We start from the raw sequence: 22,500 nt of genomic DNA, 5'->3' as shown, positions 1-22,500 counted from the left end.
TATCTGTCTATATCTGGGAGATGGGGTGTGGCGCAGAAGTAGACACAGAAAGCTTGTATGGAGCTGTCTAACAAGTCTTTGACCTCACTCCAGTGCTGAAATCACATTTACACTGATGACTACTGCTGTATAATGTGCCCCATGCTCCTAGTCTTTGTTTGCTAAAAAAAAAAAAAAAAAGAAATGAAGATTATGAATCCCTTGCTGTGTGGTGTATGATCACTGCAGCTAGTCGCCACCCAAAAGCTCAAGAGTTTTTACTTTTCCAATATATATGAAGGGTGTTGGTAACTTAACATACAAGTTACTCTATCCGAAAGAAAGGGGATATCTTGCTCATAGCTGGTGATCCGACTGCTGGGACCCGACAACCCCAATATCTGCGCTCTGATCCCCTGGGAACATAGCTGGGCAGGCTCTCCCTCCACTTCATTCATTGTTAATGCAATTGCTGGAAATAGCTGAATACAGTGCTTAGCTGTCTCTGGCTCTGTCACTCTCATAATGAGTGGAGCAGAGGTCGAGCAATGCGCACACCCGCTTCATTCATGGCGGGGCTGCGGATTCCCATTGTCGCGGTTCTGATCTCTGGATTGCGGAGAGTCCCAGCGATCAGCAAGTTATCCCCTGTCTTATAGATAATGAATTAACTTTTTTTTCTTCTTTAAATAACTCCTATTATCATTCACATTGATGTTTGATCCAGATTGAGATGATTACAAGCGGTTACTGTATTGCCTTCTATTGATCTATTATTCTTCTTTGTGTTCTCATTTTTTCTATAGGAATCTGTGTGGAATTTCTCTGTTGTCTCCCTGTGGATGCCCCTATGGAGAGAATCGCTGCTTGTCTGCGGGCTATGAAGGCCTTACTTGGCGGTGTCTGGCCTAGGGCGCATGTAGGGGCTGATCAGGTAAGGTTACCCTAACTTTAGTGTGGGGTACAGCAGGAGGATGCAGTAAGTGTGAGTGACCATGCTTACATGGAGTTTGGTGGAAGCATTCTTATTCCTGTAGCCACAGATGAGCCGGTGTTACTGCTGCATGCTAATGTCCATTGCAATTTGTATCCTCCTGAGAGGCAAAACATTTTAAGCAAAAATAAGTTGCGATGTGTGAGCATTTGGAACATTTCCTACAATATTCAAAGTATATTTGACCAGTGTTTTACACAAATGCTGAAGTTAGTGAGCCTGTATTAATGGAGCAAACTGTTTACAATTTATATGACGTTTAATATATATATATATATATATTTCTTTATCGTTCCTATGGGAGACCCAGACATTGGGTGTATAGCTTCTGCCTCCGGAGGACACACAAAGTACTACACTCAAAAGTGTAGCTCCTCCCTCTGAGCCTATACAACCCCTGGAGAACCAGATCTAGCCAGTTTATCGCTTTGTGTTCAGGAGGTCATACATCCACACATGCATTCTCATCTGATTTTTCATTTTTGGAAAGAGTTTGAAGAAAAGCGGGTCCAAGCCTGGACCCCCGGCATGTCCCTTCTCACCCCACTGTGTCGGCGGTGCTGTTAAGGTTGATTCCCAGGCTGGAGCCTTACATGCCGTGCTCCTTCACCATCCCTCCGGGGCTCTGGCTTGAAGTGGGAGCCAGCACGGTTCTCCATGCTTGGCATGAGACCGGTCTCCATCCGCAGCCCTTCAGGATCCTGCTGGACCGGACCACTCATCCCCAGGGACTGGCTACCCTGCGTCTCAGCAAGCTAAGTACCTGAGACGGTTATATATGGGGGTCCCTTGTACTTTATTGTTGTGGGAGAGTGTGCTGAGTGATTTTTATGACATTTCCGGCGGGTTCTCTGGCTGTCGCCTGAGAACCGCGCCGATGGTGCCTGCGCGCCGGCCGCACCGCTCAAATTTAGGCCCCGGCTTCGCCGGAGGCCTACTTTTGGTTTCACTGCCCTCGCATGTCATTCATGCAGAGCGACAGTGCGGCTCCGCCCAGCGGCCGTTCTACAAAGGGGAGAGACACTCCTCACTGAGTACATGTCTCCTCCCCTGTGAATCTCCTTGGCCCTCCAGATCCCGCTCTCAGAGTGAGTCCCGCCCCCTCTCTTCACTCCGGTGGCCATTTTCTCAGCGTTTTTCCCTGCGATCACCACTGGTCTGCAGCATCCCTGCTGAGGTGCTTGGGAGTCCGGGCTTCGGGATCTGGAGGGCACACAAACCGCTCCAGCGGTCTGGTAAGCCACAACCTCTGGTTGTGGACCTTCTGTATATACTCTCTGGGGGTCATTCTGGCAGAACCCTCACTCCAGCAGCATGTCACACACGAGGAGCAAGGCTCCAAAGCTGTTTTCAGTATGCACTGCATGTAGGCTCCTACTGCCGGAACCGAGCACCTATCCACATTGTGATGCCTGCTCTAACCGGACGATGCCTCAGCCTGAAATCGCACCCCCAGGGGTCTCTCAGGCTGCTCCGGCTCCTGTAGCTGAACCCCCCGGCTTGGGTAGAATCCTTAACCAGGTCTATCTCCCAGTCTTTTGCTGACCCCATGGGACATCTGTCCAGGACTCTGCTGAGCATGCATCAGCCCCCGTCGCAGGGTGCCTCTGCTGCTAGGTCTCTCTCAGGACCGGAGCTCCCAGAGGATTCATCATCTGGTCCCAGGCCCCGTCCTTCTAATAAGAGACGCAGGGCTCCCTCTCCTTCGTCCCGCGGTTCGGTTTCAGAAGCTGACTCGCAGGATGAGGAAGATGCCTTTACTGGGGGCTCGGAGACTACCTCCATGTGCCCCATTAGTCTGTCCGACAGTGACTCCGGATGTTAGTGATTTGATTGCGTCCATTAATTCTGTACTGGATCTCAATCCGCCAGTATCAGAGGAACAACCCTCTCTGGCAGAAAAGCACCAGTTTACCTCGCCTAAGAGGACAAGGAGTGTGTTCTTTAACCACTCCAGTTTTCAGGCCGCTGTTACCAAGCCCAGGGCCTGCCCTGACAAACGCTTCCCAAAGCGTGGTTCTGATGACCGTTTTCCCTTTCCACCTGAGGTGGTCAAGGAGTGGGCTCATTCACCAAAGGTAGACCCCCCGGTGTCTAGACTCTCAGCCCGGACCGTTGTATCAGTAGCTGATGGCACCTCGCTTAAGGATTCCACAGACCGCCAGGTTAACCTTCTGGCCAAATCTGTATTTGAGGCGGCAGGGGCCTCGTTCTCCCCGACTTTTGCAGCAGTGTGGGCTCTCAAAGCCATCTCTGCTTCTCTGGAGGAGATGCATTCCCTCACTAAGGAATCTATGCCTGAGATGGTTGCCTTAACTTCCCAAGCTTCGGCTTTTTCATCCTATGCCATGTCTGCCATGCTGGAGGCTTCTCACCGCACTGCGGTGGCTTCGGCTAATTCCCTCGCTATCCGCAGGACCTTGTGGCTTCGAGAGTGGAAGGCAGATTCTTCTTCTAAGAAGTACCTTGAGGGGCTCCCTTTTGCTGGGTCCCGGCTGTTCGGAGAACAGCTGGATGAAATTATTAAGGAAGCTACTGGCAGGAAGAGTACTTCCATGCCACAAACCAAAACCAGGAAACCTGTCCAGGGTAGGAATCAGTCGAGGTTTCGTTCCTTTCGTTCCTCCAACTGGTCATCCTCTAAGCCCTCGGCCTCGTCCACTAACACTGCCAAGGACCAAAAATCCAGCTGGCGCACAAAAGCGCGTCCACAGAAGATCGCAGGTGCTGCTGCCACTAAGGCAGCCTCCTCTTGACCATCTGTCCGCGCCAGCAACATCCTTAGTCGGTGGCAGGCTCTCCCACTTTGGCGACGTGTGGTTTCAACACGTCTCCGATCAGTGGGTGCGGGATATCATCTCCCACGGCTACAGGATAGAATTCTCTTCCAGCCCGCCAAACAGATTTTTTCTCTCAACTCCCCCCTGCTCCAAGGCCGCCGCCTTCTCTCAGGCCGTGGCATCCCTGCAGGCCAACGGAGTAATTGTACCGGTTCCCGCCCGGGAACGGTTCAGAGGTTTCTACTCAAATCTCTTCCTAGTCCCCAAAAAGGATGGTTCCTTCCGGCCCATCCTGGATCTCCAGCTTCTCAACAAGCATGTTCAGGTGCGGCATTTTCGCATGGAGTCTCTGCGGTCAGTCATTGCATCAATGACCCAAGGGGATTTCCTGGCATCCATCGACATCAGAGATGCCTATCTGCATATGCCAATTGCAGTTTCACACCAGCGTTGGCTACGTTTTGCAATCGGAGTGGAACATTTCCAATTCGTGGCTCTCCCCTTCGGGTTAGCCACGGCCCCTCGAGTATTCACCAAGGTCATGGCAGCAGTGGTTGCGGTTCGGCACCTACAGGGGTTGGCAGTGATTCCTTACCTGGACGACCTTCTAGTCAAGGCTTCATCCAGCGCAGACTGTCAGCGGAGTGTCTCGCTCACTCTTGCCACTCTAGCCCAATTCGGGTGGATTGTCAATCTTCCCAAATCCACTCTGACTCCGACCCAGAGTCTCACGTACCTAGGGATGCAGTTCGAGACTATGCCGGCACTTGTGAAGTTGCCCTCAGTCAAACAGCAGTCCCTCCAACTGGCGGTCCGCGCTCTGCTGAAGCCCCGCCGTTATTCCATCAGGCACCTGATGCAGGTGCTGGGTCAGATGGTGGCGTCAATGGAGGCTGTTCCCTTTGCCCAGTTCCATCTGCGTTCACTGCAGCTGGACATTCTCCGCTGTTGGGACAAGTGGCCTTCCTCCTTGCACAGGTTAGTGGCTCTGTCGCCACAGACCAGGAGCTCTCTTCAGTGGTGGCTTCGGCCCCTCTCTCTGTCTCAGGGGCGCTCCTTCCTGACCCCGTCCTGGGTGATTCTCACTACGGATGCCAGTCTGTCCGGCTGGGGAGCGGAATATCTCCACCACCGAGCGCAGGGCACTTGGACTCCGTCCGAGTCAGTCCTCTCGATCAATGTGCTGGAAACCAGAGCTGTGCTTCTATCTCTCCTAGCCTTTCACCACCTGTTGGCGGGCAAGCACATCCGAGTCCAGTCAGACAACGCGACAGCAGTTGCCTACATCAATCACCAAGGCGGGACACGCAGCCGCCTGGCAATGTTGGAGGTACAACGCATCCTTCAATGGGCGGAGGACTCCAAATCCACCATATCCGCAGTCCACATCCCAGGCGTGGAAAACTGGGAAGCAGATTATCTCAGCCGTCAAACCGTGGACGGCGGCGAGTGGTCCCTGCATCCGGCAGTGTTTCAGTCAATCTGCCGCAAGTGGGGCACTCCGGACGTGGACCTAATGGCATCCCGTCACAACAACAAGGTTCCGGTTTACGTGGCTCGCTCCCACGGTCCTCAGGCATTCACCGCGGACGCTCTGGTTCAAGACTGGTCCCAGTTTCGTCTGTCCTACGTGTTTCCCCCTCTAGCGCTCTTGCCCAGAGTTCTGCGCAAGATCAGACTGGAGGGCCGTCGAGTCATTCTCATTGCTCCGGACTGGCCCAGGCAAGCTTGGTACCCAGACCTGCTCCTTCTGTCCGTAGAGGTGCCGTGGCATCTTCCGGACCGTCCAGACCTTCTCTCACAAGGTCCGTTTTTCCGCCAGAATTCTGCGGCTCTCAGATTGACGGCGTGGCTCTTGACGGCTTCTGGTATCCCTCCTGAGGTCATCTCCACTATGACTCGGGCCCGTAAGTCTTCCTCTGCCAAGATCTATCACAGGACTTGGAAGATTTTCCTGTCCTGGTGTCGCTCTTCCGGCCATCCTACTTGGCCTTTTTCCTTGCCGACCCTTCTGTCCTTTCTACAGTCCGGTCTGCAGCTGGGACTGTCCCTCAACTCTCTCAAGGGACAAGTCTCGGCTCTGTCAGTGCTGTTCCAGCGGCGTATCGCCCGGCTGGCTCAGATCCGCACCTTCTTGCAAGGTGCGTCTCACATCATTCCGCCTTACCGGCGGCCCTTGGATCCCTGGGACCTCAATTTGGTTCTCACGGTTTTGCAGAAACCCCCCTTTGAGCCTCTTAGGGAGGTTTCTTTGTTTCGTCTTTCACAGAAAGTGGTCTTTCTAGTGGCCATAACTTCCCTCAGGAGAGTCTCTGATTTGGCTGCGCTCTCTTCGGAGTCACCTTTTTTTGCTTTTCATCAAGACAAGGTGGTTCTCCGTCCGACTCCGGACTTTCTCCCTAAGGTGGTTTCTCCTTTCCACCTTAACCAGGACATTACCCTACCTTCCTTTTGTCCGGCTCCTGTTCATCGCTTTGAAAAAGCGTTGCATACTCTGGATCTGGTGCGGGCGCTCCGGATCTATGTGTCTCGCACCGCTGCTCTTAGGCGGTGCACCTCTCTTTTTGTGCTAACCACAGGTCGGCATAAGGGCCTCTCTGCTTCTAAGCCGACCTTAGCCCATTGGATCAGGTCCACCATTTCGGAGGCCTACCTGTGTTCTCAGGTGCCTCCCCCGCCGGGGATCAAGGCACACTCGACCAGAGCTGTCGGTGCCTCTTGGGCTTTCAGGCACCAGGCTACGGCTCAGCAAGTCTGTCAGGCTGCCACTTGGACTAGCCTGCATACCTTTTCAAAGCGCTACCAAGTGCATGCTCATGCTTCGGCAGATGCGAGCTTGGTCAGACGCATCCTTCAGGCGGCTGTCGCCCACTTCTGAAGTTAGTCTCCGCCTACTTCTCAGTTTTTCTGTTTATTCCCACCCATGGACTGCTTTGAGACGTCCCAATGTCTGGGTCTCCCAAAGGAACGATAAAGAAAAAGAGAATTTTGTTTACTTACCGTAAATTCTTTTTCTTATAGTTCCGTATTGGGAGACCCAGCACCCTCCCTGTTGCCTGTTGGCAGTTCTTGTTCCGCGTGTTATCACCGGCTGTTGTCGTAGACAGAGTCTCCGGTTGTTCCGGCTCTTGCTCTGTTCTACTTGTGGGTGGCTATTCTCCTTCAGCTTGTGCACTAAACTGGTTAGATCTGGTTCTTCAGGGGGTGTATAGGCTCAGAGGGAGGAGCTACACTTTTGAGTGTAGTACTTTGTGTGTCCTCCGGAGGCAGAAGCTATACACCCAATGTCTGGGTCTCCCAATACGGAACTATAAGAAAAAGAATTTACGGTAAGTAAACAAAATTCTCTTTTTATATTTATATTTTCATTTTCTCTTTTTTTTTGTTAAAGTTGAGTTATGCTTTTTCTACACATGGAATATTGATAATAGAAAAAAAATTCTGTATTGTATTGTTGGGTGGATTTTTTTAGTAATAGAATATGGCTAGATGGGTACTTTATGGTCATACAATGTAGTATTTGTAGGGTTTTTTTTTATTCAGTGATTTTTACCTGAGCAGAGTATACTCCCCTATTTAATTAATTAATTGAGAACAAATGGGAAAGTTTTCTGCTCAGGGTAAAACATTTATAAATATCCTGTTTAGTGTTATGACTATGACCTGAAGAAGGCGTTCCGCCGAAACACGTTGTGTGTTATACATCTGCCATCTGTAAATGTGATTAAGCTGGTGCCATAATATCTATTTGGATATATATTTTAACAAGAAGAAATAAAATATTAATTTTTATTTATCCTTGGAGTCTGAGCTGGATCCTTCCTTCCATTCCCTGTATTAATGGAGGAAACCGAAACATAACTCCAAAGTTGTCTTGAGAACTTTTGTTGTTCTGCACAATCTGACCATCTGCCAGGAGCACCACTCCTGCAAACCGAATGGTACATAATTAGTGATGGGTGGACCCGAACTGTAAAAGTCTGGATCCACATGTTTTCAAAGATACCCAATACTCAAGTGCCAGGCCTGAAATTCCGGGTGTTGATCCGGATCTGGCAACTTGGGGAAAAAAAAAGTTAAACAAAATAAGACTACAGCAAGCACTTTATACTTACCGAGGTTTCGACACAGCTATAACTGCTCCCGCAGCAGCTCATTTACTTCCGGAGCCACTCATTATTGCTCATCCATATGCATGGCTTCCCCCACCCACCGGCAGTCCTAGCATCTGTGATTGGTTGCAGTCAGACGTGCCACAAGCCTGTGTGCCTGCGTTTGACTGCAACTAATCACAGGTGATGTCGGTCTATCGTACAGTAAAGATAAATTGGCATAAGGTCCCCCCATATTATGATACCCAGCACAGATAAAGCATACAGTTTGCAGGCTGCAGCCCCAAGCTGTGCGCTTATCTTAGCTGGGTATCAAAATAGGAGGAACCGCATGCAGCTTCTTCTTCTTCTTCTTCTTTTTTTTTTTTTTTAATTATTTAAATAAATATTTTTAAAAAAAACCAGTGTGCGGTTCCCTCCCGCCCCCTCAATTTTGATACCCAGGCATGAGAAAGCCCGACAACTGGGGGCTGGTATTCTCAGGCTGGGGAGAACCACGCTTATTGGGCCTCCCCTCCCTAGCCTAAAAGTAGCAGCCTGCAGCTGCCCAGGATTTTTGCATCATACTGCATACAGTTTTGATGTGTTTTTTTTTTTGCCAGGAGGTGTAGATTGGGTGTATGAAGTATGAATATGGTGTAAAAATTTAATCACCAAATTTTCATCCCCGGATTCTGTTCCCCATAGACTTGTATGGGGACCGACGTCTGTCCCGGTACCAGATTATTATTATTTTCTTTGTCGCTCCATTGGGAGACCCAGACAATTGGGTGTATAGCTTCTGCCTCCGGAGGCCACACAAAGTATTACACTCAAAAGTGTAAAGCCCCTCCCCTTCTGCCTATACACCCCCCGTGAGTCACGGGCTCCTCAGTTTTTATGCTTTGTGCGAAGGAGGCACACATGCACGCATAGCTCCACAATTTAGTCAGCAGCAGCTGCTGACTATTTCGGATGGAAGAAAAGTGGGCCCATATAGGGCCCCCAGCATGCTCCCTTCTCACCCCACTCTGGTCGGCGGTGCGGTTAAGGTTGAGGTACCCATTGCGGGTACATAGGCAGGAGCCAACATGCTGTTTTCCTTCCCCATCCCCTAGGGGCTCTGGGTGAAGTGGGATCCTAATCGGTCTCCAGACACTGGGACCGTGCTCCCTCCGCAGCCCCTGGGGAATCTGCTGGACAGGAGCTGGGTATCGTCAGGGACAAGGCCCTGCTACTGTGAGGTACTCTGTGTCCCCTTGGGGACAGCGCATGGAGCGCTTGTGTCATACACGCTGCAGCACTGCTGGGTGTGTTAGTGCGCCGGGACTACCGCGCTGACCGCGCTTGTTTGGCGGCCGCGCTTATAACTTTAGTCCCCGGCTTTTGCGGCCTAGTACCGCATATTCCCGCCCCCGGGCCTGTCAGTCAGGGGAAGGGAGGGACGCTGCACTGGACGTCAGCGCTGAGGGCTGGAGCATACTTTGTATCCTCCTCCCCCCTCACTGAGCACAGTGGGACACCAGATTCCCGCACTTTCTTGGGCACGCCCACGGCCCCCTCCTCCTCACAGAACGCTGGCAGCCATTCCTGTCAGCACTTCTGAAGCTAGAGAGGAGAGACAAACGGCTCTGGGAGATCCAGGCAGGGAATCTGGTGGTCACACAACCGCTTTGGGCGGTCGGTAAGCCGCACCTGTTTCTAGGTGCTGGCCCCCCTGGGTGCCGAAGTGTATATATATAGGTTTATATACTATACATTTACTCTGTACGGTCGCACTGGTTTTTGGCTATATACCCTCCCAGATTGTACTCAGAGGAGACAACAGCATGTCGTCTGCAAATAGCAAGGGTGCCAAAGCACAGGCTTACTTTGCAACCTGTACCTCATGTGCGGCTATGCTACCTGCAGGTTCCACCTACCCTCATTGTGTGCAATGCTCGGCACCTATGGTACTTACTCAGCCGGAGCCTCAGCCACTAGTGGGACCCTCGGCCCAGGTAGAAACACCGGCTGCCACTGTCCAGGTGACAGGGACGGAGTTTGCAGTATTCGCTGACAAACTTTCTGAGACTATGGATAAATGGTCTGCTAAGATACTAGAAGCTTTGCAGTCCAGACCTGTAACACAGGCCCCGGGCACTGTTGAATCATTGACCCCAGGCCCCCCGCGGTTGGAGCAGCAAAGTGCTCCTGGGGTGACTCATAGGTCTCAAGGTGAGGTCTCTGACACGGACCGCAGTCCCAGACCACCTAAGCGGGGTCGCTGGGAGCTTCCCTCGACTTCATCACACTGCTCAGGGTCTCAGCAGGAGGACTCTCTAGAGGATGAAGCGGAGGGGGCAGATCAGGACTCTGATCCTGAAGCCGCTCTCAACCTAGATACACCAGAAGGGGACGCCATAGTGAACGACCTTATAGCGTCCATCAATCAGGTGTTGGATCTTTCTCCCCCAGCTCCTCCAATTGAGGAGTCAGCTTCTCAGCAGGAGAAATTCCGTTTTAGGTTTCCCAAGCGTACAATGAGTATGTTCCTGGATCACTCCGATTTCAAAGAGGCAGTCCAGAAACACCGAGCTTGTCCAGATAAGCGCTTTTCTAAGCGACTTAAGGACACACGTTATCCCTTTCCCCCTGACGTTGTCAAGGGTTGGGCTCAGTGTCCCAAGGTGGATCCTCCAGTCTCCAGACTGGCGGCTAGATCCATAGTTGCAGTGGAAGATGGGGCCTCACTCAAAGATGCCACTGACAGACAGATGGAGCTCTGGTTGAAATCCATCTATGAGGCTATCGGCGCGTCCTTTGCTCCGGCATTCACAGCCGTATGGGCGCTCCAAGCTATCTCAGCTTGTCACTCGCAGATTAATGCAGTCACACGGGCCTCTGCTCCGCAGGTGGTGTCATTAACCTCTCAGGCGTCGGCGTTTGCGTCATACGCCATTAATGCTGTCCTGGACTCTACGAGCTGTACAGCGGTAGCATCCGCCAATTCGGTGGCAGTCCGCAGGGCCATGTGGCTACGTGAATGGAAGGCAGACTCTGCCTCCAAAAAGTTCTTAACCGGGTTGCCATTTTCTGGCGACCGCCTGTTTGGTGAGCGATTTGGATGAAATCATTAAACAATCCAAGGGAAAGGACTCATCCTTACCCCAGTCCAAACCAAAAAGACCTCAACAACGGAAGGTACAATCGAGGTTTCGGTCCTTTCGGCCCGCGGGCAGGTCTCAATTCTCCTCGTCCAACAGGCCACAGAAGGGTCAGACGAACTCCGATTCATGGCGGTCTAAGTCACGTCCTAAAAAGACCGCCGGAGGAACCGCTCCCAAAGCGGCCTCCTCATGACTTTCGGCCTCTTCACGCCGCATCCTCGGTCGGTGGCAGGCTCTCCCGCTTTTGCGACGCCTGGTTGCCACAGGTACAAGACCGTTGGGTGAGAGACATTCTGTCTCACGGTTACAGGATAGAGCTCAGCTCTCGTCCTCCGACTCGTTTCTTCAGAACATCTCCGCCCCCCGAGCGAGCCGATGCTCTTCTTCAGGCGGTGTGCACTCTGAAGGCAGAAGGAGTGGTGATCACTGTTCCTCTTCAGCAACAGGGTCACGGTTTTTACTCCAACTTGTTTGTGGTGCCAAAAAAGGACGGATCTTTCCGTCCTGTTCTGGACCTAAAACTGCTCAACAAACACGTGAAAACCAGGCGGTTCCGGATGGAATCGCTCCGCTCCGTCATCGCCTCAATGTCCCAAGGAGATTTCCTAGCATCAATCGACATCAAAGATGCTTATCTCCACGTACCGATTGCACCAGAGCATCAGCGCTTCCTGCGTTTCGCCATCGGGGACGAACACCTTCAGTTCGTGGCACTGCCTTTCGGCCTGGCGACAGCACCACGGGTCTTCACCAAGGTCATGGCAGCAGTTCTAGCAGTCCTACACTCTCAGGGACACTCGGTGATCCCTTACTTAGACGATCTGCTTGTCAAGGCACCCTCCCGAGTGGCATGCCAACACAGCCTGGACATTGCTCTGGAGACTCTTCAGAGATTCGGGTGGATCATCAATTTCACAAAGTCAAATCTGACACCGGCCCAATCACTGACATATCTTGGCATGGAGTTTCATACTCTTCCAGCGATAGTGAAGCTTCCGCTGGACAAACAGCGTTCACTACAGACAGGGGTGCAATCTCTACTTCAAGGCCAGTCACACCCCTTGAGGCGCCTCATGCACTTCCTAGGGAAGATGGTGGCAGCAATGGAGGCAGTTCCTTTTGCGCAGTTTCATCTGCGTCCACTTCAATGGGACATTCTCCGCAAGTGGGACAGGAAGTCGACGTCCCTCGACAGGAACGTCTCCCTTTCTCAGGCAGCCAAAGCCTCTCTTCGGTGGTGGCTTCTTCCCACTTCATTGTCGAAGGGGAAATCCTTCCTACCACCATTCTGGGCGGTGGTCACGACGGACGCGAGCCTGTCAGGGTGGGGAGCGGTCTTTCTCCACCACAGGGCCCAGGGTACCTGGACTCAGCCAGAGTCCTCCCTGCAGATCAATGTTCTGGAGATAAGGGCAGTGTATCTTGCCCTAAAAGCGTTCCAGCCGTGGCTGGAAGGCAAACAGATCCGAATTCAGTCGGACAACTCCACAGCGGTGGCATACATCAACCACCAGGGCGGCACACGCAGTCGGCAAGCCTTCCAGGAAGTCCGGCGGATTCTGCTGTGGGCAGAAGCCACTGCATCCGCCATATCCGCAGTTCACATCCCGGGCGTAGAAAACTGGGAAGCAGACTTTCTCAGTCGCCAGGGCATGGACGCAGGGGAATGGTCCCTTCACCCGGACGTATTTCAAGAGATCTGTTGCCGCTGGGGGATGCCGGACGTCGACCTAATGGCGTCCCGGCACAACAACAAGGTCCCGGCATTCATGGCACGGTCTCAAGATCACAGAGCTCTGGCGGCAGACGCATTAGTTCAGGATTGGTCGCAGTTTCAACTGCCTTATGTGTTTCCTCCTCTGGCACTGTTGCCCAGAGTGTTACGCAAGATCAGGTCAGACTGCCGCCGCGCCATCCTCGTCGCTCCAGACTGGCCGAGGAGGTCGTGGTACCCGGATCTGTGGCATCTCACGGTGGGTCAACCGTGGGCACTACCAGACCGACCAGACTTGCTGTCTCAAGGGCCGTTTTTCCATCTGAATTCTGCGGCCCTCAACCTGACTGTGTGGCCATTGAGTCCTGGATCCTAGCATCTTCAGGGTTATCTCAAGAGGTCATTGCCACTATGAGACAGGCCAGGAAACCAACGTCCGCCAAGATCTACCACAGGACGTGGAGAATATTCTTATCCTGGTGCGCTGATCAGGGTTTTACTCCCTGGCCATTTGCCTTGCCCACTTTTCTTTCCTTCCTTCAATCCGGATTGGAAAAGGGTTTGTCGCTCGGTTCTTTTAAGGGACAAGTCTCAGCGCTCTCTGTGTTTTTCCAGAAGCGCCTAGCCAGACTTCCAAAGGTGCGCACGTTCCTGCAGGGGGTTTGTCACATAGTTCCTCCTTACAAGCGTCCGTTAGAACCCTGGGATCTGAACAGGGTGCTGATGGCTCTTCAGAAACCACCTTTTGAGCCAATGAAGGATATTTCTCTTTCACGCCTTTCGCAGAAAGTGGTCTTCCTAGTAGCAGTCACATCACTTCGGAGAGTGTCTGAGCTAGCAGCGCTGTCATGCAAGGCTCCTTTCCTGGTGTTTCACCAGGACAAGGTGGTTCTGCGTCCGGTTCCGGAATTTCTCCCTAAGGTGGTATCCCCCTTTCATCTCAATCAGGATATCTCCTTACCTTCTCTTTGTCCACATCCAGTTCACCAATGTGAAAAGGATTTGCACTTGTTGGATCTGGTGAGAGCACTCAGACTCTACATTTCTCGTACGGCGCCCCTGCGCCGCTCGGATGCACTCTTTGTCCTTGTCGCTGGCCAGCGTGAAGGGTCACAGGCTTCCAAATCAACCCTGGCTCGGTGGATCAAGGAACAAATTCTCGAAGCCTACAGTTCCTCTGGGCTTCCGGTTCCCTCAGGGCTGAAGGCCCATTCTACCAGAGCCGTGGGTGCGTCCTGGGCTTTGCGGCACCAGGCTACGGCTCAGCAGGTGTGTCAGGCGGCTACCTGGTCGAGTCTGCACACTTTCACGAAACACTATCAGGTGCATACCTATGCTTCGGCAGATGCCAGCCTAGGTAGGCGAGTCCTTCAGGCGGCGGTTGCCCACCTGTAGGAAAGGGCCGTGGTACGGCTCTATTACGAGGTATTATTTTACCCACCCAGGGACTGCTTTTGGACGTCCCAATTGTCTGGGTCTCCCAATGGAGCGACAAAGAAGAATGGAATTTTGTTTACTTACCGTAAATTCCTTTTCTTCTAGCTCCAATTGGGAGACCCAGCACCCGCCCCTGTTCCCTTCGGGCTGTTGTTCTTTGTGTACACATGTTGTTCATGTTGAATGGTTTTCAGTTTTCCGAACTTCCTTCGGATTGAATTACTTTAGACCAAATTATAAGTTTCCTCCTTCCTGCTTTTGCACCAAAACTGAGGAGCCCGTGACTCACGGGGGGGTGTATAGGCAGAAGGGGAGGGGCTTTACACTTTTAAGTGTAATACTTTGTGTTGCCTCCGGAGGCAGAAGCTATACACCCAATTGTCTGGGTCTCCCAATTGGAGCTAGAAGAAAAGGAATTTACGGTAAGTAAACAAAATTCCCTTCTTTTTTAATCTAGTAGGATCTTCCCGTACTGGTTATCTGCGAGTACACCCATCACTATACATGATGCTAAAGCAACTTCACGACATCTGGAGTGTCCCGTGCACAGATCCTGCTGAAATGACCTCTACCACCCAGTGTGCAGGAGCAAATGTACCAACATAGACCCTATGACATGACCTAATGGAGATTTTACATAAAAAGGCTTTTACAACATAGAGCTTTATTTTTATTTTGTTTTTTTCTTTTCATTGCATTTTTATGTATTTATATTCCCCAGGCACTTGCTATTGAGTTGATTTCTGTGTTGCACCGATTGCTGCTAATGCGAGAATCTTCAGAAATACAGTTGCTGGCTTTGGAAGTTGGGAAACAAATCCTGAGTGCAGCTCAAGAACATGTCCAAGAGAGGAGGAGGAGCGCAGAAGGCAAGTGTTTGTTTTACAGGGGTTGTCTGAAGTTCTTCAATGAGTAAAGGTACCGTCACACTAAACAACTTACCAGCGATCCCAACAACGATGCAACCTGATAGGGATCGCTGGTAAGTTGCTAGGAGGTTGCTGGTGAGAGGTCACACAGTCAGACGCTCCAGCGATCCCACCAGCAACCTGACCTGGCAGGGATCGCTGGAGCATCGCTACACTGGTTGCTGGTGAGCTGTCACCAGCAACCAGTGACCAGCCCCCAGCCAGCAGCGAGGCACTGAAGCGATGCTGCGCTTGGTAACTAAGGTAAATATCGGGTAACCAACCCGATATTTACCTTGGTTACTAGTGCACGCAGCTACACGTGCAGAGAGCAGGGAGCAGCGCACACTGCTTAGCGCTGGCTCCCTGCTCTCCTAGTTACAGCACACATGGGGTTAATTACCCGATGTGTGCTGTAGCTACATGTGCAGGGAGCAGCGCACACTGCTTAGCGCTGGCTCCCTGCTCTCCTAGCTGCAGGACACATCGGGTTAATTAACCCGATGTGTCCTGCAGCTACATGTGCACAGAGCAGGAGCCGGCACTGACAGTGAGAGCGGCGGAGGCTGGTAACGAAGGTAAATATCGGGTAACCAAGGACAGGGCTTCTTGGTTACCCGATGTTTACATTGGTTACCAGTGTCCGCAGAAGCCGGCTCCTGCTGCCTGCACATTTAGTTGTTGCTCTGTCGCTGTCACACACAGCGATCTGTGCTTCACAGCGGGACAGCAACAACTAAAAAATGGCCCAGGACATTCAGCAACAACCAACGACCTCACAGCAGGGGCCAGGTTGTTGCTGGATGTCACACACAGCAACATCACTAGCAACATCGCTGCTACGTCACAAAAGTTGTTCGTTAGCAGCGATGTTGCTAGCGATGTTGCTTAGTGTGACGGGGCCTTAAGATTGCAAAGTGCTTGTGAAACGAATAACTGTGCAATTTACCTTCTATTAAGAGACCTCTCTCTGGTCAAGAACAGAGGAATTTGTAATCTAATAGTGTATAGTTTGTTCCTGAGGTCACCAGCCACCTCTGAAGCTGACTGGATCGCTGGATCTGACCAGCTTCAGATCCAATGGGTTCCTCCCAAGCTGCAGAGGTCTCCGCTATCAGCCTGGGAGAGTTGAGACCAGTGGTGCAACGGTACCGCTCATCTGAACCGTCAGTCTTCATGAGCACAGAGACCCTGACAAAGCAGGACGCCGGGGTCCGGAAGCAGTGTGCTCCTGAGGATAAAACACCCCTGGTGGAGTGTACAGCCTAAGAGTATGTGGATCAAGCACAACATAAAGAACATCAGCCTTCTGTCATCATTGCTCTTTATTTCTTGGAATATGCCATTTTTTTCTATTTTTCTGCAGTTGATGATGGTGCCGAGGAGAAGGAAACCTTACCAGAGTTTGGAGAAGGGCACGATACCGGAGGCTTAGTGACTGGACGCTCCCTAGTACTTGCTGCATTGGAGTTGTGCCTTTGTATCCTCATCAGACAGTTACCCCAGCTCAGTCCTCGCCTGTCAGGGAGCATTACTGGAAGACATGCCACAAAGCAGCCGCTGTCTCAGGAATCCAGCCTGCTCATTTCTGCTTCTCTGGGTATTCTGGCTGAGCTGCCGTTCCTCTGCTCTCCAGAAGGTGAGTGGAGACAAGTAGATCCTGGATGCTTATCTACGCGAGCCCCCCAGGGAACGCACATATATCTGTACACCCCTGGAGCATGGTACAGAACTGTAGGAGACTAGCATTAATGATGCCATCAGGCTGCAAACATCCTGCAGCCTGTAGAGAAGCGGAAGGAAAGCTGCAGGCGATCTGATTTACCGTACTTGCACATTTCTTGCTTTGAAAGAAAATCTCTCCTGATTCTGCTACCTGCACAATCTGCTGCATATCCTTAACCCCTTCACGACCGCGGGCCGTAAAATTACGTCCTATTTTAACGTGACTTAACGACCAGGGACGTAATTTTACGGCCTAAACTTCATTTGATTGCCGTGGCCATAGCAACGGCTTTCAAATGATGTCCCCTGCTGTTTCTTACAGCAGGGGACCTTTGCTTGACCCCAGGGGGGGTGGCATCGCCACCCCCTATCGACGATCGATGTGATTGGCTGTTCAAATCTGAACCGCCAACCACATCGATCGCACTAATTTCGGCAAAAATAATGCCCGAATTAGTGCGATCCTGTGAGATCCAGCTATGAGATGCCGCAGCTGCTGCAGCATATCATAGGTGGACCTCAAACATGCCGCCCCCAGACCCTGCAGCACTGATTGGAGCGATCGTGCTATGACGCGCAATCGCTCCAATCAGTGTGCAGTGGGGCGGTCTGATCTGCCGGTGGCCGCCCTCCCCAGGCCTGTGCTGGCCTGCGAGCCCTCCCCCAACATGGCTGCAGCGTGGAGTGGCTGGTACTTTTGGTACCACGCCACCGCTGCTGCTGCCGCCGCCGCCTCTGATGTCTCCGCCGCTGCAGCTCTAATGGTAAGTATTCCGCTCCCTGCGCGCTCCCGTGAAGGCCCCTGCGCGCTCCCGTGAAGGCCCCTGCCCGTGCCCCCCCCCGATCTGCCCCCCTACGCCCCGATCTGCCCCCCTACGCCCCGATCTGCCCCCCCGGCATCCCGATCTGCTACCACCGCTGCTGCTGCAAAGTGAGTACTGTGCTCACTTTGCAGCCCGTGCGCGCTCCCGTGGTGCCCCTGCGCTCTGCCGTGATAGCCCCTGCCGTGCCCCCCCCCGCGATCTGCTCCCCCCAACCACCCCCCCCCCCCCCCGACATCCCGATCCGCTCCCCCTGCGATCTGACTGCCTCCCCCATTATTTCTATTCTGCTTCTGCAGCTCCCTCTCCGGTCTCCCCCTCTGCTCTCCCCCCCTCTCCCTCTGCTCTCCCCCCCTCCCCCTCTGCTCTCCCCCTCTGCTCTCCCCCCCTCCCCCTCTGCTCTCACCCCCCCCTCTCCCCCTCTGCTCTCCCCCGACGTCCTCTTACCTGTCTTCACCGGCCTGATCACATCTGCGTCCATCGCTGGGTCCTTCCTGGGCATTCTGCTGATCTGCCTGCTGCTCCTGTAAAGCTGTCCATCTCTCTGCCATCTATTCCTCTGCAGCTCTTCTGGTCAGTGATCCTCCTGCTAGTCCTCTGGGTACTGTGAGTATAACTTTTTTTTTTTTTTTCCGTATCCCCTGTCCATTTTTACACCTCATCCGTCCGTGCGTCCCGCCAAGCGCTGATCAGGGATGCAGATAACGGATCGGCATCCCTGCTCAATTTTTGGCGTGACTTTTTTTTCCGTATCCCCGACGCTTTTTGTATCGCATCCGTCCGTGCGTCCCGCCAAGCGCTGATCAGGGATGCAGATAACGGATCGGCATCCATGGTCAATTTTTGGCGTGACTTTTTTTTCCGTATTCACGACGCTTTTTGTATCGCATCCGTCCGTGCGTCCCGCCGAGCGCTGATAAGGGATGCAGATAACGGATCGGCATCCCTGCTCAATTTTTGGCGTGACTTTTTTCCGTATTCGCGACGCTTTTTGTATCGCATCCGTCCGTGCGTCCCGCCGAGCGCTGATTAGGGATGCAGATAACGGATCGGCATCCCTGCTCAATTTTTGGCGTGACTTTTTTCCGTATTCGCGACGCTTTTTGTATCGCATCCGTCCGTGCGTCCCGCCGAGCGCAGATCAGGGATGCAGATAACGGATCGGCATCCCTGCTCAATTTTTGGCGTGACTTTTTTTTCCGTATCCCCGACGCTTTTTGTATCGCATCCGTCCGTGCGTCCCGCCGAGCGCTGATTAGGGATGCAGATAACGGATCGGCATCCCTGCTCAATTTTTGGCGTGACTTTTTTCCGTATTTGCGACGCTTTTTGTATCGCATCCGTCCGTGCGTCCCGCCAAGCGCTGATCAGGGATGCACATAACGTATCTGCATCCATGGTCAATTTTTGGCGTGACTTTTTTTTTTTACGTATCCCCGACGCTTTTTTTTATCGCATCCGACCGTGCGTCCTGCAGCGGCCGATCAGTGCACTGCGTTTGAAAAGTCAAATGGCGCTCCTTCTCTTCTGAGCCCCGCCATGCGCTCAAACAATTACTTTCCCCCACATATGAGGTATCTGCGTACTCAGGAGAAAATGCACAATACATTTTATGGTGCATTTTTTCCTGATAGCCTTGTGAAAAAAAAAGCTACCTAGTTGAAGCAACCGTTTTGTGGTAAAAAATTTTTTTTTTCTTTTCACGGCTCAACGCTATAAACTTCTGTGAAGCCCCCAGGTGTTCAAAGTGCTCACCAAACATCTAGAAAAATTATTTGAGGGCTCTAGTTTCCAAAATGGTGTCACTTGTGGGGGAGCTCCACTGTTTAGGCACCATAGGGGGTCTCCAAACGTGACATGGTGTCCGCTAATGATTCCAACCAATTTTGCTGTCAAATGGCGCTCCTTCTCTTCTGAGCCCCGCCATGCGCCCAAACAATTACTTTCCACCACATATGAGGTATCTGCGTACTCAGGAGAAAATGCACAATACATTTTATGGTGCATTTTTTCCTGTTACCCTTGTGAAAAAAAAAGCTACCTAGTTGAAGCAACCGTTTTGTGGTAAAAAAAATTTTTTTTCTTTTCACGGCTCAACGCTATAAACTTTTGTGAAGCCCCCAGGGGTTCAAAGTGCTCACCAAACATCTAGAAAAATTATTTGAGGCCTCTAGTTTCCAAAATGGGGTCACTTGTGGGGGAGCTCCATTGTTTAGGCACCTCAGGGGGTCTTCAAACCCGACATGGCGTCCGCTAACAGGTGCAGCTAATTTTGCACTCAAAAATTCAAATGGCGCTCCTTGCCTTCCGAGCACTGCTGTGTGTCCAAACATTTGATTTCCACCACATATGAGGTATCTGCGTACTCAGGAGAAAATGCACAATACATTTTATGGTGCATTTTTTCCTGTTACCCTTGTGAAAAAAAAAGCTACCTAGTTGAAGCAACCGTTTTGTGGTAAAAAAAATTTTTTTTCTTTTCACGGCTCAACGCTATAAACTTTTGTGAAGCCCCCAGGGGTTCAAAGTGCTCACCAAACATCTAGAAAAATTATTTGAGGCCTCTAGTTTCCAAAATGGGGTCACTTGTGGGGGAGCTCCATTGTTTAGGCACCTCAGGGGGTCTTCAAACCCGACATGGCGTCCGCTAACAGGTGCAGCTAATTTTGCACTCAAAAATTCAAATGGCGCTCCTTGCCTTCCGAGCACTGCTGTGTGTCCAAACATTTGATTTCCACCACATATGAGGTATCTGCGTACTCAGAAGAAAATGCACAATACATTTTATGGTGCATTTTTTCCTGTTACCCTTGTGAAAAAAAAAGCTACCTAGTTGAAGCAACCGTTTTGTGGTAAAAAAATTTTTTTTTCTTTTCACGGCTCAACGCTATAAACGTTTGTGAAGCCCCCAGGGGTTCAAAGTGCTCACCAAACATCTAGAAAAATTATTTGAGGCCTCTAGTTTCCAAAATGGGGTCACTTATGGGGGAGCTCCATTGTTTAGGCACCTCAGGGGGTCTTCAAACCCGACATGGCGTCCGCTAATGAGTGCAGCTAATTTTGCATTCAAAAATTCAAATGGCGCTCCTTCCCTTCCGAGCTCTGCCGTGCGCCCAAACAATTGATTTTTACCACATATGGGGTATCAGCGTACTCAGGAGAACATGCACAATAAATTGTATTGTGTACTTTCTCTTTTCTCCCTTGTAAAAATGAAAATTTTATGGCTAAAGTAACATTTTTGTGTTAAAAAGTAAAATTTTCATTTTTTCCTTCCACATTGCTTTGGTTCCTGTGAAGCACCTAAAGGGTTAATAATCTTATTGGATGTGGTTTTGAGCAGTGTGAGGGGTGCAGATTTTAGAATGGGGTCACTTTTGGGTATTTTCTGTCACCTCGGCCTCTCAAAGTCACTTCAAATGTGATGTGGTCCCTAAAAAAATTATTTTGTAAATTTTGTTGGAAAAATGAGAATTTGCTGATGACCTTTGACCCCTTCTAACTTCCTAACGGAAAAAAAATTTGTTTCGAAAATTGCGCTGATGTAAAGTAGACATGTGGGAAATGTTATTTAGTAACTATTTTGTGTGACATATCTCTCAGATTTATGGGCATAAATTTTCAAAGTTTGAAATTTGCGAAATTTTCAAAATTTTCGCCAAATTTCCTAAATTTTCACAAATAAACGCAAAAAATATCGGCCTAAATTTACCACTGACATGAAGTACAATATGTCACGAAAAAACAATGTCAGAATCGCCAGGATCCGTTGAAGCGTTCCAGAGTTATAACCTGTCAAAGTGACACTGGTCAGAATTGCAAAAAATGGCCCGGTCATTAGGGTGTTTTAGTGGCCGGGGGTGAAGGGGTTAAAGGGGTTGTCGGAAATCTTAGTTGCCTGGCACAGTTTGATATAAAAAAAACAAAAGGTACTATTGTCCTCGGTCCACGTCCTATTCTGGCATTGGCTGTAGACAGATCGCCGCACTCACTGATTGGCTATTGATGTGACGTCCACTCTGTAGCCAATGCCAGACCCCAGAAAGTGGAGGCCGCTAATCGACGACATACTTGTGTGTGTGTGTGTATGTATGTATGTATGTATGTATGTATGTATGTATGTATGTATGTATGTATGTATGTTTGTATGTATGTTATGTGTTTATAAATTATATATATATATATATAATATATATATATATATATATATATATATATATATATATATATATATATATATATATATATATATATATATATATATATATATATATATATATATATATATATATATATATAAAATTTCTTTCTTTATCGTTCCTATGGGAGGCCCAGACATTGGGTGTATAGCTTCTGCCTCCGGAGGACACACAAAGTACTACACTCAAAAGTGTAGCTCCTCCCTCTCTCCCTCTGAGCTTATACACCCCCTGGAGAACCAGATCTAACCAGTTTATCGCTTTGTGTTCAGGAGGTCATACATCCACACGTCAATAGAGGCTGTTCCCTTTGCCCAGTTCCATCTGCGGTCACTGCAGCTGGACATTCTCCGCTGTTGGGACAAGCGGCCTTCCTCCTTGCACAGGTTAGTGGCTCTGTCGCCACAGACCAGGAGCTCTCTTCAGTGGTGGCTTCGGCCCCTCTCTCTGTCTCAGGGGCGCTCCTTCCTGACCCCGTCCTGGGTGATTCTCACCACGGATGCCAGTCTGTCCGGCTGGGGAGCAGTATATCTCCACCACCGAGCGCAGGGCACTTGGACTCCGTCCGAGTCAGTCCTCTCGATCAATGTGCTGGAAACCAGAGCTGTGCTTCTATCTCTCCTAGCCTTTCACCACCTGTTGGTGGGCAGGCACATTCGAGTCCAGTCAGACAACGCGACAGCAGTTGCCTACATCAATCACC

At 50.8% G+C, this 22,500-nt stretch overlaps 1 protein-coding gene across 4 annotated transcripts in view; it reads left to right on the top strand.

The window, feature by feature from the left end:
• HEATR5A (HEAT repeat containing 5A) overlaps window positions 1-22,500 on the top strand; it is a 175,883-nt gene that overhangs the window by 140,898 nt on the left and 12,485 nt on the right. For all 4 annotated transcript variants that reach the window (XM_075330385.1, XM_075330383.1, XM_075330384.1 and 1 more), the window contains 3 exons: window positions 786-913; window positions 14,866-15,013; window positions 16,419-16,691. In XM_075330385.1, the coding sequence (XP_075186500.1) occupies window positions 786-913; window positions 14,866-15,013; window positions 16,419-16,691 (549 nt within the window). The remainder of the gene's footprint in view (window positions 1-785; window positions 914-14,865; window positions 15,014-16,418; window positions 16,692-22,500) is intronic.

This window comes from Anomaloglossus baeobatrachus, chromosome 12 (genome assembly GCF_048569485.1).
Source record: "Anomaloglossus baeobatrachus isolate aAnoBae1 chromosome 12, aAnoBae1.hap1, whole genome shotgun sequence".
NCBI classification, from domain to species: domain Eukaryota; kingdom Metazoa; phylum Chordata; class Amphibia; order Anura; family Aromobatidae; genus Anomaloglossus; species Anomaloglossus baeobatrachus.
This window is presented reverse-complemented; position numbering and strand designations above follow the sequence as displayed.